Source organism: Corvus kubaryi, unplaced genomic scaffold (assembly GCF_017639235.1).
Source record: "Corvus kubaryi isolate FWS band 111438036 unplaced genomic scaffold, C.kubaryi_AGA036_p1.0 137, whole genome shotgun sequence".
Lineage (NCBI taxonomy): Eukaryota > Metazoa > Chordata > Aves > Passeriformes > Corvidae > Corvus > Corvus kubaryi.
This window is the reverse complement of record NW_024580671.1, coordinates 4,210,052-4,227,057: the sequence shown is the minus strand read 5'-3', so window position 1 is coordinate 4,227,057 and position 17,006 is coordinate 4,210,052. Positions and strand designations below refer to the sequence as shown.

Genomic DNA, 17,006 nt, shown 5'->3' with positions numbered 1-17,006 from the left:
CATGGAGCACAGTACAGTCTCCTGGCTCTGGCTTCACACTGTCCTCTCATTCCCACATGTATGTGTACAGACAGAGGCACTGCATCACTCCTTTGAAGGCTGCCTTCCTCCTGTGCTCCAGTTCAGAAGGTGTGTAACTGGCACAAGAAAGAAGACAACAGTATGGTAAAATGTTGATGCTTGACTCTGTTCGAAAATGGCAATTTCTTATTTCACAGCTAATGGATAGTGAATAATTGTGGAGTGGACACTGGCATAATTAAAAAGCACAAAATAAATTAAAATATTTCTGATTTGTTGATTTTAATAAAAAAATCATGCATAAATGTTACGTAGTGAAATAGCTCCACAGCCTTTTACAAGTCAGATTTACATGCGCTTCAATCAAGTGGGAACAAAACCTACTGCATCATGTCTATGATATAAAATTAGAAAAGCTTGGGTTTGAGCTGTTTTTTTTAAACAGGTGCTGTTTTAACACTCCTGTTTGTCTAGACAGATTTTTCTTTATTAAAAGAGGACACTACTTCTGCAAATCTCACAATGAGAATGATGCAAATGCATCTCACAAATGAAGAAAACATGAACGTACACTTTTCTATACTTCATCTGCCTGTCCAAGTCTTACAAAATCTTATTAAATGCTTCTTGCTGACTCTGGATTACATTTTTCATTCAGCAAGCAATCAATACATCACACCTTCCTGGAGAGGGCAGCTCTCAGTATGTTGGATTGAGATGGTATGAGTGCAGTGCAATGAGGGTTTATTAGAGGTTGGAGAGTAGTTTGGGCATAACACATTTCTCCATTCTCCAAATACATCTGGGCTTTGAATAACTGAGGGTACCTTGTATTGGATGTGGCCACAATAAATGTTACCTAACAAGCTGACCTTTCCATATGCCAAGCAAATCAACTTGCTTGGGCAAGTCTAAAAATGCCTGAAAGGTATTGTTTGGTTTAGGGTCTGGAATATTTAAAATGTAACAGGAGAAGAACACGTAAGTGCCTAATGTGGTGTTTGTCAAGTGAGAGAAGACTGGAAAAGAAGGAAGGAAGAGAAGAAGGAAAGAAAGAGTACTCGTGCTGCCTATAGCATTCCTTTTTCCTTCTCCAAAAACTTAAAGAAAACTTGAAGGTTCTAGAAATCTTGAATATTGATTCTAAGAAAGATCTCCTAAGGCATGAGTTTGGCTTTGAACAGTAATGCTAATGGTTTAGCAGAGATGACAAAATTATCAAATAATAAAACAACAAAATTCTGTCAGGGTTAGGGGTTGAATACTAATAATTTCAGAGTTTTGCAAGGAACACAGAGCAAGGAAATATTCTGGGTAATAGCACATCTCTGTTGAACCTAGTGATACAACTCGTTTTCAATATTGTTTCTTAAATAAGAGTATATAAAATGAGCTTTTGAAGAAGATGCATTTTCCACATTAAAACATATAAGAAGGATATGTCTATTTTAAATTAGAGTGTTTAAGCAAGGAAATAAATTACATTCTTTTATTGATTTTGCTATATAAATTTAGGTTATGAAAACCATACAAATATTTTGCAGTGCCGTAGTGATAGGACTTGCTATATAAATTTCTGTGATGCAGTATCTTACCACAAATAGAACTCCTAATTATATAGCTGCACAGATAATATTCTTGTTGTGAAACTGAGTCAAGTATTACCATGACTGTTGTTTTTTAAATTTCATTGTCCCTTGCAATCATATTCTATGATGCCGCCATTGAATGGAAATGGCCACTCAATAAATGCCTTTCTTTTGATATGTTAAAAATTAAGATGAGAAAAACTACTCTGTAATTCAGCTGCTCAATGTCTTTTTAATTTCTGAAAAATATTTTGCTCCTACTTTTTTGATTAGGTAACAGTCTTATACATGCCAGTAAACCTAGTTTGCTTAATTAAAATGCACATTATACTGAAATCTTTGCTGTTGAGTTAAAGGATGGAACTCCCAAAAAAATCCATATAATTGCAAATCACTAATATTTCATGACCTAGTATGGGGAATTACAAATGGACTTTATCAAATTTTATGTATGCATTATTAATCATGGTGAGTATTAAGAAATTAATCTATTGCCAGGTTACATTGCTCCTGAGATAGCCTTTAAAGCTGTTATTTCATTTTCATTTCACATTCCAAAGAACTGCAGGGAAGACCAACACATTTATTACATCTTTGTCCTCTATGTTCCTGACTTTCTGAGAAATTGTAGATTAATATGCATAAACCATCAGTATTGATAAAAAGGGTTATATGGAATGTAAATGTGAATTAATAAAGTCTAACTTGAGATGCAGTCTAAAGTAATAAAATAATCCATCAATGCAGAAGGTGGCATACAGGTGTATTTGAAAGACTCATTTATAGATTCTCATTTAAAAGATTGAAAAAGATTTATTCTTTCCATAATGAGTAAAAAAAAAAGGGAATTCAGATTGCAACTAGAAATTAGGTTGGTTTTTTTTCAAGAATACATGGCTTTCATAGACAGAGAGGAGAAGTTTGGAGTATAAATGAAGAAAACTCAGTTTTTCAATTTTACTCTGATGCTTTGACCTTAGTACTATATTTTTTACCTATTTTAGCAACAGGTTTGTTAGCTGTGATAAAGACACATTGTAATACAAATGTAGGGTTTTAATTTCAGGCTTATGCTTGCTGCTTAAGCATTTACAATTACTGCAAGGTCTTAAAAAATTCTTTTACAAGTGTTACATGGTCACCATGGCAGTAAGATTTAGTGCCTCACAAACTTGTACTATCTGACATCTGCATGACTATGAAAGAGCCAGTATTTCAATTTTATTGGGACATTTGTTCCAATTTGATACTTGTGTTGGCATGTGTCCACATAGACATATCCTGTAGAAATAGGCAGAGGAAAATTTCTGCCATGAATGAAATAAAATGAAATAGTCTTGGCAAGGGAAAAGGGCAGAAGAATCAGGAAGAAAACTAAGCACTGCTGTGAGCAGCATAACTGTAAAAAGAAAGTTATCCTGAGGACATTCAGCAATAGGCACTAGAGGGCATGTATTGACACACTGAAATCTGAAAAGCAGCTACTCTTACTTGCAAAGATCTTCTGTCTCACATAGGTACACCTCTTATAGCCATTTATTTCTTACTAACTTCTCACCTTCTCTTTATGTATTTATTCGAGCAAAAAGTGCTACCATTTCTACCCTAGTTCAACAGACTATTGAAGCACCAGGTTGAGTGAAGAAGATGACCACAGTAATTTGTGCCAGAACTCTCCTTTCATTTGCACTACAGTCATGGGAAAGTCTTGACAAATGTAATTGCTGATAACAATGAAATTTAATGGGAAAGTTGCGTCAGAGAAAACAGAAAAATGAGCAAATTGGAAGCTGAAAAAAAAGCAAAATTAAAAATGGAAAAAATGGCAGTGAAATGGTGACCTTAGCTTGTTACCACTAATTCCTTACTGAGCTGTCCAAGTCGAGCCTTCTCTTTTTTACCGAACAATCGTCCTATTGAAGACTTGATTCCTTTCTTCTTGGGAGCTTTATGCAGGGAGTCCTGACTGCTGCTGACACTGCCAAGACCAATGCTTTCTGGCTCCAATGAAGCAGGCAAACTACTGCAAAATGATAATAAAGAAATAGAATAGATAACATGTCAAGATTTTCAGGTAATTTTTTATTTTCTTCTGAACAGCTCTGTAAATAAATTAATTGATTATAATTTAGTAATGATCTCCCAACAAGTGAAACAATCACATCTTTAAATTATTTGGCAACATATAGAGCAACACAAGATCACATTTTCACTGTCAGGCAAGGCTGAAAATAAATATTTTTCCTTTGCTAAGACCAATTTATGAAAAATATGGTAGTCAGCATTCTGATTTTATTTCTAGGATTTGTAGCATTGCTACTTCCAGTAGTCATCAAAACTGTACCTCAAAACAGAAATACCCAGCATGTACTTTAGCACTGATAAACATTTCCAGGGTCATGCAACAGACAATGGGTAATGTTCTCCTCTAACGACATGGGAAACAGGGAAGAAATCAGGTCATTTTGGAATAGTTAAACAGCATGATTTGAAAACAATAACATGTGGTAAACTGTGAGGTACCAATTCATGTTACAAACATCTTACCTTCTGGCATCATTGTGGTATGAAGAAGGAAGGGTATGAGTCATCCTGATAGCTCTGGGTGTTGGAGGAGGAGAAGTTTCACATTTGATTGTGGCTTTATCTTCACGCCCATCTTCTTCAACTACTGCAATCTGGGGGAGACAGACTCTGATGAGAGCATATTAACTTTTCAAGAATTTTTCAACATATGCTGCATGATATTGTCAAGTGGACTGAAGCATGTAAGGTTTCAAGTGCAATTTGTTGAGCCAATTGTAAGGGTTCGTTTTTTTGAAATATGCTATTGGGAAAAACAATTGCCCAAATATGGCAGCTTAAAGCACATATTGGAGAGAAATGAGATTATGCTTGTAGAAGAAGTTCATTCACTTTATGCTGAACAGGTTGGTACAGTGAAGGTCTAAACATGAAGGCAATCTTAGGTGTAAGTAGGTTTCTTGCATTAGACAGGATTATTCAGGTTAACTAAATTTCTCAGGGATGTAAGAGAGATGGTAAATAAATAAACATGACCACTCTCTTCACAGCATGTTACTAGAATAGTCAGTATGTTTGACAATAGGCATAGACAAAGAGGAATTTTGTCAGAGCATATAAGGATTGATCTTAAATACCATTATCTGTCATGTAACCTCGTAATCAGTGCCAGTTCTGTAAACAACTTTATATTACTCCAGAAGATTTCAAGGAATCTGTCTGTAGTTTCTCCAGCAGGAAGAATGGCCAAAATACATTTGAAGGTAATTCTTTTGTGTCCATACTTTTTAAAAATAAGTATTCCTTTAAGTTTGTGCTGTCGAGGCTATTACTCCAAGATATCACTTGTGGGCCTTGATTCTGTGGCTTAGCTGTGACCCCTTGAAGCCTTTCCAGGTAGGATTAAAATGGTTATGTGCAAGCATTGAATGAAAAGGAGAGGGGGGGATGCAGTTGCTGGCAAGGGACGCAGTTATCTAAATAGCAGAGGAATATGACAAATGTGGTCTCCCAAACTTTAAAAAAGCCCCAGTATCATACCTTTCTCCGATGCTTCCTTAGGTCGCTTGGCTTAGATTGGTAACAAAAGCAGCAACAACAAAAAAATAATGATTAATAAATATTATTGAAGCATAAAAAATGCCTCACATTTGTTCTCACATTCAATAAGTGGGAAGCAAAGATTAATTTAATACTTTCCATATTATACACTAATTATACACTTGACGTAATAATGTAAGATTACCCCTGAAAAATATGTCATTCTGGTAAAGTAGTTTGGGGTTTTTATTCCTAAAGTTATGCTCTCCTTCAATTCCACAAACTTAGCTAAGAATTGGACTTTTCAAGCCTATGGTAGCAGTTTCTATTTTTGAGTTTTCATATAAGTACTTATGTTGCCCCCAATAGAGATTTTTTTCTAAGTTTTATTGAGTATCAAATGTATTGGTGTCCCGCCAAGTAAAACCACAAAATATCATCACCAAATACCATGCCCGAAAAAGTGACTGGCATTTTCAGGAAATGAATACATATTCACTGATCTTCTGCAGTATTACTTGGCAGTAGAAGACTGCTAGAATGGGTCTTGTTCAACCCCCTTTGCATTTTTATTTTTGGTAGATGTCTCATTCATTTAAGGAAAGCTGAAGATACTCTGCAGAACTTATTTACTGCATGGACCTGGGCTGTGGGAATTCATGCAGTACTGCTTCTCCAGACAACCAATACAGGGTCATTTTGCAATTTGAGCTCTAGAGACCAGGCTTCTACAAAACTCTTCCCAACTCAAAGTTTCACTTAGAGGATGTTGGACAGACTTGTGTCTGTTCCCAAACAGCAAGGAAGTGATATTCAACACTGAACTCCTGCTGAAACAGTGCAGGGCAGAAGCATCCTGAAATGGTGGAAGAAGGAGAGCAAAGCTGTGGGCTGTGCTGCTGAGCACATTGTGGGGGGATGCTTCTACTGCTTATGGTAAGAGTTCAACTGCAAGTCAGACAGACAAATCCATCTGAGTTTTAGCACAGTTAGAGCTGGATGCCAGTGAGACCATGGCAACCTGAATTGCAGAGGCTATGCTGTCATTTTGTGTTTGAATCTGATGAACCTACTGACTTTCTAAAAAGCTACAGTTTTGAAATGCAGGCAACCAGGCAGTGCAGGTGTCTGCTGGCGGGGCAGTTTAACCATTGCTATTTACCTGCAGCCAGACTGCTTAGTTCAAACGGCTGGGGAAAGACTTTATTTGGGAAGGTGCTGCTTTGGTGAAGTAGGTGGCAGCACAGCAGCCTGCACATTCACCTCCTCCACAGTGACCTGTGCAACCAGTATTTTTGTTTCTGCTGTTCAGCAGTGGGAACTGGAGGCAGCAAAGAATAAGTCACAACTGCCTGTCTGGACTTCCTCTCTCTGCTGTCCTCAGATCCCAAGAAGGCAGCAAACACCATACTAAACTAGGAGGAGTAGAGGTGGATATGAGTAGTTGTCATTTCCCAGGAAAAGGGAATACTTGGCTAGATGGTTATCAACAAAAGTCCCTACTCCCAGCTGAGATGAATTAACAGCCATGCTTCATTCCAAGCTGCTCTTAGCAACCTTTTCTGTTAGGAGAGGCTCCACAGGAAATCAGTGCTGCTGCTGCTTCCCAGGAATGGACCACAAGGGGACATTGGTGACATCATGGTTATCAGAGAAAAAGCAAATAAAAAATGGGCTTACCTTTAGTCTATTCTATTCCCTGTATGAGATCAGCAGAGTGGGCTGCTTTGATTCTCTCCTAGATTAAAGGGATTCATTCACCCTGGCTCCAAACTGGTTTGTAGCTAACACTGAACCCTGCATCTGTACTCAGATCAGTATCAGAGTTGTACTTCTTAAATATTTTGACACATACCATCTTCAGATATTTGACAGATGTACTGTTTCTTTTTGTCTAGGATCAAAATTAAATTCGTTGTAAATCCCTTTCCAAATCGAACCAGACATTTTTGAATGCGTCCTCAAAGGCACAGCAATGTTAGAAATGCTTTGCATGGTAATTTCATGGTGGCTTGATGTCTATGTGTGAGCTGCTTGTAATGTTGAAATATATCAGTTAAATGAATTACTGGAAACCAAAGAACTTATTTCAAGTGCATGATATATGGTCATGAAGAATGCACAAAAATGCTGCAAGTATAAAAGAGTATACCAAATATAAAAGTATATCCAAACGATCACATATAATAAGTAGTGGAATGTTTTAATATCTTCTAGGCATTTCCTGGAAGTTTAAATTCAGAAATAGGTCCACAGACTATTGTGTAATAACTGTATCACTTAAGAATTTTCCATTAGTAAACATTTTTTACATATAAGTAATTCCAGTGATCAATTCTGTTTCTTATTAATTCCATGGCCTGTGTGCTGAAGGCCCTTGGTAATCCTATCACTGTGTCCCTGGTGAATCATGCAATGCTCAAAACCACTATAACAAAGCCCAAAGACACCTAATGTCCATATTCTAGAGAATTTGCTATCTGTATGGATGATGAAGATGTGAATGAAGAATTAGAGAGATGAACCAGTCATACAGTGAAAAGATTAAGTACTTGATACAAGAAATATCACATCGACTACTGTCACCACAAGGTGTCTTACCAGCGTCATAACCCCCATTCTGTCCATCTCCCTGGCTGGACTGCGAGGGGTGAGTTTGGGAGTTGAGTGTCCGCTGGGAGGAGATGAGCTTGCAAGTGACGATGCTGTCACTGAGCCAGTAATGGAGGTACCTTGGTGGACTCTGGCTAGATTTAAGCCTTCCAGACTCACGCTGGCCACTCTGTTCTCTATCTCTTCAGCACGCAATTCTGTTGACTCCTTCTCTTCTTGGATTAACCTTATTCAATAAAAGAAGAATGCTCTTGTTGTATTTGCCTCTTCATATCCCCAGAGCAAAACTAAAAACCATTTCCTTTCAAATGAGATTTGAAAGTAAGAGAAAACAAAGATGAATATCATAGATAATTAAAAAATACCCTTTCCAACATTATTTTCCTAATCACCAGAGCAACCAAATGATTTTTCTCAATTCCTCCATTCACAAAACCTGTTTAAAGAATGCGTCCAGCAGCAAGACTTGATGTACGACATTTCAGGAATATTGGTTCCTATGCAAAGGAGCCAGAATAGGGCAGGGGGGTTTACAATCCAATTTACCATAGATAACTAATTCTAAGCTTAGGTTGGCTTCATCTGATTATCTTTTGCTAAATCACAAAGTTAAGGGTCAAATGAAATTGGACCTTTAAGAAGGGAATTGCTAAAATAATCCATATTAATAAAAAAAAGAACATGCAAAACAAATTGTCTGTTTTACCCCTACAGTTTGATGAAAAAATGATAGCTGCTTCTAAAGCACTGTGTTTTTAAGTGAATTTCATTAAAATAGCTTTCTTCTTAGCAACTCATATAAACTTCTTAAACATCTATCATCTCAATGGTATGCTTCCATTGGGTTCTTTAGCTTTGTTTTTTAATTGTGATTGCACCTAGAATGGAAAAATGTCTTTAAAATAAAATATTTGTTTATAAGTCTTTTGCCCATAAACCCGTGTTAGGAGTAGTCTTTTTTTGCAAAGAGAAGGAAATATTATGAGGGATCAATGTTAAATGAGAGAATACAAAGTTTGGGGAGGCTGAAACTGTGAACCAGACTTTTCTGAGTGAAATGAAGCAAGTACAATGAATAAAACCATAATACATTGAAAATAGAAATCTAAAAATTCCTGTGCTGTGATAAATCTTCTTCTCTAACATCCATTTCAGAATTTGTATAAAACACCTACAATTCTTTTTGAAATAATGCAGGGCAGAAACTTAAAGGCCAATAATATTTTGAAAGGGAATTATAAAAACTTTTTTTTTTTTTCATTTTAGTAATCTTAATCCTGAATTATCTTGTATAATAAAACAAATCTAAAGCAAAATACATTTTTAATCTCTTTGATACCTTAAAAAATTTGATAAACCCTTATAGTGTTTGTCAATTAAAAAAACCCAAAACAAACCAAGAAAACATGAAATGCAGTACAGTTTATAAGACTATCCTTGTAGAATGATTTTTGCTGAACCATATTAAAAAAATACAAAATTACATACTTGGTCCTTTTATAATGGTTGCTATTACAATTAAAGCCTATACTTCAATATAAGATTAGCAGTTGAGGAAATAAACTACTCTCAGTAGACTTCCAGTAAAAATGGCTGTATAAAAAGTGCACCCTTACTTCCCTTTTGAGGTAAAACTCTACCCAACTTCTGAGTCAAGATCCTGGGTTAAGTAAAACAGTAATCAGATCGCTGTGGCACAAATAATATCCCACTATGTCATCTGCACGTACAGTTCCTTGTGAAAACCCTTTACTGTATTTTTGTTAAATTGAAAAAAGACTAGTATTGTTTAAAAACAAATATAAATGTTGCATCTACAGCTTCCTGAACTGACCACAGTGCTGACTTCTTTATAACAACAGAAAATATGGATAAGGTTCTCTCTTTTATGTACACTCTTTTAAGGAGATTTACCTTCCCAACACCAGAATATTTCTTTGACTGTATCTTGACAGGTGTGGGAAAAGGTTTGAGAAAACAGGAGCGTTATCCTATCTGAAAGAACACATTCTGGGACAGCAAAAAATGCAAAGCTCTAGATTTATAACAAAAATTTTTCCCTGAAAAGTTACTCAAATTCAAGATATTCCAACAGAGTTCTTCCTTTAAAGTAACCTTGATCAGAGAATGATTATCTTTTGCCAAATCAGTCTGTCTTGCTTTGATTATATTTCTAACCACAGTATTTCTGTTTATAGTATTACCAGAAAGTCCCTAACACAGTTACTAACATTTCCTTCATCTCCTTCTAGAAAAACAGTCACTAATGAGAGAATGTTTTTCACACACCAAGCTTTTTTTAAAGTTGCCCTTCCTGAAAAACATGTCAGAATGCTTCAAGCTTAAAATATGGTTTCATTTATAAAAGTCACTTAAACACGTCATTTGATTCTCTACCACTCCATTAAATTTGCACAGATATTATTAAGATACCTTCTATTCATTACCTATTTCCAAACATATAATCCAACTTGGAGCATGAAAAATCATATTCTGTGTCTACAGAGAGAATCAAAACCATGTCTTAGAAAACACGGCTTACATTAGATTTAACATAGGGATAATTACCAGAAGAAAGCATGAAGAGCACTGAAACAAAGTATTTCTGATAGGAGGTTGTTACTGAATAAATGGAGTCATGCATAACAGTGAAAAAGACCTTGAAAAGAGGACTGTGAACAGCAATATGTGAAATCTTCCATGTATTAGCCTCCTCTAACTCACTTCTCTTCAAATGGCCAACAGTTCTTCACTTGGAAAGTTTTTTGAAAGACATTTCTATGATTAGGAAAGAAAGACTCAGTTGTTATCTTCACATAATCAATACCCTCCTCTGGAAAGCAGACACACCATCAATCCTCTAAATGAACAAGTTGTTTCCTAACTGTCATGAGTTGTACCTGAACTCAAGCATTAAAGGAAGCTTGAAGCTGTAATCATAAGTGAATCCCAGCTAGTTCAGGCTACATACCTAATTTCTTTATTGATTGCATCTAGCTGCTCCTGAAGCATCATGGCCAGAGTCTGGGCATCGGAATGGCCACTTGGTGACAGCAGGTCCATGGAGCTGAAAAGTGTTTCTCTATCATCATCGTCGATGTCAGACATCTCAGTGTCGCTCTCAAATGGATGACTGCTCAGAACACCGATCTGCTGCGTCCTATTCCACTCATGATCGCCAAGTGATTTTACCTGAGCAGGAATTAGGACATACATGGTTTATGTCAGGGAAAACTGCAAAGCCAAACTTCAGGAAAAATGGGAAAGGAAAGCAACTAACATTTCAAAATACTTATTCAATTATTAGCACTCCATTAATGCTCACAATATTACTGCAAATAGCATAAAATATTTTCACATAATTGTAACTTAGGTATACAATTACTATCAGGAAAATTTATAGAAAAAGACACTCTGGAAAGACAAATAATCAAGTATGTTTGAACTTCGATGTCTAAACTTCAACATTTTCTGCCTTCATTTTAGTACAACAGTACTCAGAGCAGATATAGAAGAAACCCTGCTCTCTGGGTTGGGTTTCCTTGTTCGGTAGGTTGCTTTTTCTGCTGCTGGTTTTTTTCCTGGAAGAAAACCCCACAAACTGTAAGCTTAACAGCCTCAAATACATTCTCTTTTCAGGGAATATATCAGAAGAAGTTGGGGGTTAACCTTTGGTTCATCTCTGCGTACTCCCATCCGGCCTCTTCTAGGTCGCCTTATCACTTTAGTTGACCGATAGTCAGACTGGCTATCCACCAGTGAGCCCACTGAGTACCTCAGCTCTGTTGATGTATCCAGGTGAGGTCTATAAACAGAATTACATAAGTGGACTGAGAGAGTAATAGGAATAACAACAACAATCCAATGACTTTCAGTCTAGGAACACTGATTTCGTTTTTTAAACAAATTTTTAGCTATCACATAATAAATGAGAAAACCACATCACAAAACATAATTTAACAGTGAAAAAGTGAAATCCTTGTGTGAGAAAATTAAGGGAGAAACCAAACAATAAAACCTCTTATTTTTTAAAATGAAAGCTGTACATAGAAATACTTATCATCCAAAACTTTAAAAAGAAAAAGCACATTTCAGGATAATTAGACCTGGCAGCTGAATGTACTATCCTGTATATTCAGAAATATGCCTGAGGTTACTCTAAGCATGTTACATGTTCATGAGTGAGCATATCAATAATGCTTTCCTGCTGTAAGTCTGTGCTCTACATTATGAAAATATTAGTGAACTGACCTGTGATATTTAACATTGGTTAGGTATTACTAATCTTTATTTGATGACACTTTTCAGAGATTTAACCCCCAACTTTTCCTATACACCTGGTAAGTCCTGGGATATTGCAGTGAGGCATATACAGGATAACTCCAGCACATCTTTTCTGGTTTACAAACAGTGGTCCCTGACCTCTCTGTCCTTAGTCAAACAGCAGCACCAAAAGTTCACTGCATGGTGCAATAAAAGCATCCTAAGCATGGGCTGTGTAACCAAGTCAGAAGAGCAAAGGCTCCATGCACCATTTGAAAATTCAACCACAGAAGTAGAGACCTCAACAGCTTCTGTTTCTTAACACACATTAACAGCAATTTCCACATAACAATATATGAATAACATGATCACAGTCAAAAAAAGAAATGTAACAAAAAATCCTCATAGGGCAGTGACTGTTTTTATCTTCTGTGCACAGTAATTTCTCTCAATAGAACTTTGTTCTGATAATCAATAATACTTGGCAGTTGTGAAGCAAGTTGGCAGGAAAAAAGAAATAGTCCAGGTTCCAGTCTCTAGCTGTAGATATTCATCTGCTGACCAGCTTCATTATCTTCCAGAAAGCACAAACTCCAGCCAATGCAGAATTGAATATAGGCTGAGAATAGGAAGTATTTAATGCTCAGAGCTTGCTGTGCCTGAGAGAGCTGGGAGCTTCATGAGGTGAGGTTACAGAAGGGAAAGTATATTGTTTAGCGGAACCTGCTGAATTCCCAAGATATTTAGATAGCTTATCAAGTTCAAACAGCCCTTTGACAAGGACTAATCAGCTCCTGCTTACAGAGCACAAGCTAATGATACTCATCTACCCTGCAAGAAAAGCTGCAGCTCCTGAAGAACAGCTGCTCCAAAACCAAAGCTGCTGTTTGTTCCAGCAGTTCAGTAGCCTGTGTCCCTGCAAGCACTTTCAAAAAAAAAGTGTTGTGTGCCTGTAGTCACATTCCCAAGGGAGCAAAATTTCAAAAAGTTACAAGCATCACATTCTGAATTTCATGGGCTTACACTTCTCTACATGTAGAAAAATATTATTCCAAGAAATAATAAAAGGTTGAGGGAGAAACCATGTCCAGGTACTGAGCAAGATGTATGAGGACATCAATGGGCAGGCAATAGCTGATGGAAGAAAAAAACCCTATTGAACAAGGGTAACTTTAGATAAATACAGTTCTCCCAATTTAGTCTTGGTCCATGAGCTTTGTCTGGAAGGTATGCTGTCAGGTTTTAAAAATTAACATGTTGCCTGTTACGAAAACAACACATGGCACACAATTATCAATAGAGCAATAATTTAATCTCAAGGGACACTTTTAAGCAAGAAGTTCTTTCTAGAATGATAAATTCTTTTCAGCTGTTAGTGGTTATTTTTATGGCATTTGTCTCACTATTCTTCCCATAATTGATTTCCCATCAAAAGAGGCACAATAATTAATGTCTGGTTATGATGTTTTCAGATCTCTCTGAATAATGTCTTCACATTTAGCTGAAGTTCTGTGGTCTTTTGCTACACACTAAGTACAGCTGAGTGATGCCTTGCTAATGAAGAAAAAGAAAAGATATTATTTATAGAATAAATATAATCATAAATATGGCGGTCAGTTTCAGTATTAAAGAAGATAATTTCAAATTTACTTTTAAAGTCTGGGAAAAAAGTTGTGTATTTGGGTACAATTTTCAAAACATTTCATAATTTGAAAGACTTTCTTTAATCTCTGTAATATTTTGGTGTATAGTCACTGATATAAGGCCCTGTTTACTGATGAAAGAAGTGAAATGCAACAGTAATAATAACTGCACAGATTTTACATTTTTAAAGACATACACGATTACATTTATGTGTGGTTTGAACACATCCCTGCTGTAAATTCTTGCCACTTACATTTATGTTCTATTTCAACTTAAAGTGATAAAACTTTTGTCACAAAATATTACCTTGACAAGGTGGGCTCTATTAAAGAACCAGTCCTCAGTTTCATTTGATCCAGTTCAGACCTCAGTTTCTCAATTTCTTCGGCAAGTCTTTCCTGGAAATAAAAAGAGTAAGATATACTTACATGTGATACAAAATGCATTTACTTTATGAGATATTGTTCTCATAAATTTAAACAAGTAAGGAAAGATACACTGAATGTAACACTGACTATAATAAGAAAAGGAAGCTCATTTAACTCTCATTACTGTTAACGAGATGTACACATCAAGAGGAGGTGGTATAGCACTCTGCTGTTTCATCATTGCCCGGAAGTGCTGGAAGGACAAGTTTGTCCTTGAAACTTATATTTTTCCTCCTATAAAGCCAGGCACAGCTCATCATGTGACACACCGTTTGCCCTTTAGAGAGCAAGATTAACAGTTGGACTCAATGATCTCCAAGATCATCTTTTCCAACCTATATTTTTTTAGATACTATGAGATGGCATATTGGCCTTTATATTTACTGACAGAGACACAGACTTAGAGAGAAGTGCATTTTAGATGACTTGAACTGCAGCGAAATGTCTCGCTCTTGTTGATTTGATGGAACTCTAGTATGATGGGCTGCTGGTAAAAAATGACAGTTTGCCACAGAAACTGGATTTTTGGAACTAACTAAAAAACCCCTATTTTTTACAGCTACCACTAGGGAAAACGGCACTGTTCCCAAATTCTACATATAATTGTTATCTACTAATAAAGTGAAATCAAAGAATTTTAAAACAAATTAAGAATGAATATGGGATGAAGACGTAACACTGCTATTCCTAGAGTTTAAAATGTTCAGTATTACAAAATACTAGGAAGGATAAGGATCTGAGCTTAAGTAGCATCAGTTTCAGTGAGTATTATTACTGAATTATATTATTATTATATAATTACTGAAATAGCATTATAGTATTTTTAAAATATTTCTTGGCTGAACAAAATTACTGAGATGACTGATACTCTATTTGTAACACTTGCCAGTTACTTAGCGATTATTAGTATCTGGTGCTATGTCCATCTATTTGAAATGGCTTCATCAGTTTCTTCATCAAAATGAAACAAGTAATCCCTTCAAAAGTGGGACACTTAGAAGATCCACGGTCAGAACCTGCAGTGGCAGGACAAGGGATAATGGCTTTAAACTGAAAGAGGGTAGGTTTTAGATATCAGGCAGAAATTCTTTACGATGATGGTGGTGAGGCACTGGAACAGGTTGTCCTTTTGGGTACTTGAATCTTGCTGCCTTTCTACAGGTTATCTAAATGTAGATGAAAATAAAAATTTTTTGAATAGATACCTCTTCTGTTATTTTTCTCAAAGGTCTTGACTTTGGATGCCATATGATATATTTATATTATCATAGAAAGGAGATGTATTTTTAAAATTCTTTACAATTGCTTTCAAATGGATTTAATACATTGTAAAAACACTTCTGTGAATCTGAATGCAAATACATTTGTGTATCCTACTGTGCTCAAGGCAGGAATAACTTCAAACCAAAATCCTGGTATCTGGGACTGGAAACAATATTTATAATCAATTTGACTGATTCACTAAACAGCATTAGGGGTTAATTTGCAAGAAATGAAGAAAGGTCACTTTCAGCTATATTTAGCATAATGCCACTGCACCTGTTAAGAAGAATTGCATCAAATAAAAAAATTACATTCTTCACTATGAAAGTGCAACCAGTTATGCATACATCTCTGTTAAACAAGACTTTTTCAGAATTAAAACTGATAGAAGAAAAACTCCAGAGCTAATGAAATCAATATGAATTTTGGTATTTAATTCCTGAGGCTAGGATATCAACCATGAACTTAGCTCAGAACAACTGTCAGAGACCTTCTAAGGCTATTTTTGGCATCTGGGTGATTAAAGAAATTCTCATTTGTGTCAGGAAGATTTTTCATAAAAGCTGGAGAATTAATATACCATAAGCATATTTCCAAATAATAATCATACGTCTTTTGATAAAAACAGATGAAATCACAGTATTTTACAGTACCTTGTCATGTAAGGACTCTTCCAGATTTTTCCTGAAACTTTCAGATTCTTGAATCAAAACATTCTAGAAATAAAAAGATGGGAAAAAATAATCAGAAAAGAAATTAGACATATGTTAATAGATCAGATATCACTATATACATGTACAATTTTACAAAGTTCACATAAATTTGACTTCAAACTAAAATTATTTAATGCTTCAGTTGGATTATATATTAAATTTTAAATGCTGGCAAGAATTCAAACATGTAGGACCATGTGTTTTCTAGATCAGCAAAAACTTTGCATCTTGGTTCAACTAAGCAACTGCCTCATTCTTACACAACCAATTCTCCCAATTTCTTCTTTTGGCAAGGCTATTTCTCGCTCCATTCCACATTTTGTTTCAATGATATAAACCAGAAATACATCATCTGAGAAGTTCTGAAATACCCTTCTGAAATACACTGAAAGATTCCCCTAAGATCAGACAAAGGTGAATAAGTAAAAGAGGGAGGGATTAAGGAGGGAAAATACAAAGGTCAGTGGCTTTAAATTTTGCAGCCCACATTGTCTCACATCATGGAAAACCTGTCAATGACATTCTCTCTTCAAGGCTAGATGCTCCTTCTCCTGTGGGGACAGCATTTTACTCTTCCCAGGGAAGTGAGGTGAAATCAGCAGGTTAAAACACAGAAATGACAGCACATCTAAAACCTGTAATTCCTCAGTTCTCATCCACTTTTTCTCACTGCCTCATGCACCCCATTACACAATGGTCTTTTACAAACTCTTCAGCAGGCTCTTGGCTGATAAATCCGTGACTAAAAATATTCAGCATATTCACAGCTCTTCTGGAAAGACTCTTGAGCCCACTCTTGAATTAAGAGTCGAACGTGTAAGCTGGACCACATTTGTGGTAATAAATCAGCATGATACCTACATCCTGATAAAAGTAGAACATACAGAGAAATCTTTATTAAGTTAAAC

The 17,006-nt window shown here is 35.9% G+C and overlaps 1 protein-coding gene across 14 annotated transcripts in view; it reads right to left on the bottom strand.

The window, feature by feature from the left end:
- Positions 1 to 17,006, bottom strand: part of PPFIA2 (PTPRF interacting protein alpha 2) — a 296,348-nt gene that overhangs the window by 36,878 nt on the left and 242,464 nt on the right. For all 14 annotated transcript variants that reach the window (XM_042017661.1, XM_042017651.1, XM_042017648.1 and 11 more), the window contains 8 exons: positions 16,039 to 16,101; positions 14,001 to 14,092; positions 11,457 to 11,592; positions 10,759 to 10,979; positions 7,776 to 8,013; positions 5,175 to 5,204; positions 4,158 to 4,288; positions 3,479 to 3,633 (listed from right to left, as the gene is read on the bottom strand). In XM_042017661.1, the coding sequence (XP_041873595.1) occupies positions 3,479 to 3,633; positions 4,158 to 4,288; positions 5,175 to 5,204; positions 7,776 to 8,013; positions 10,759 to 10,979; positions 11,457 to 11,592; positions 14,001 to 14,092; positions 16,039 to 16,101 (1,066 nt within the window). The remainder of the gene's footprint in view (positions 1 to 3,478; positions 3,634 to 4,157; positions 4,289 to 5,174; positions 5,205 to 7,775; positions 8,014 to 10,758; positions 10,980 to 11,456; positions 11,593 to 14,000; positions 14,093 to 16,038; positions 16,102 to 17,006) is intronic.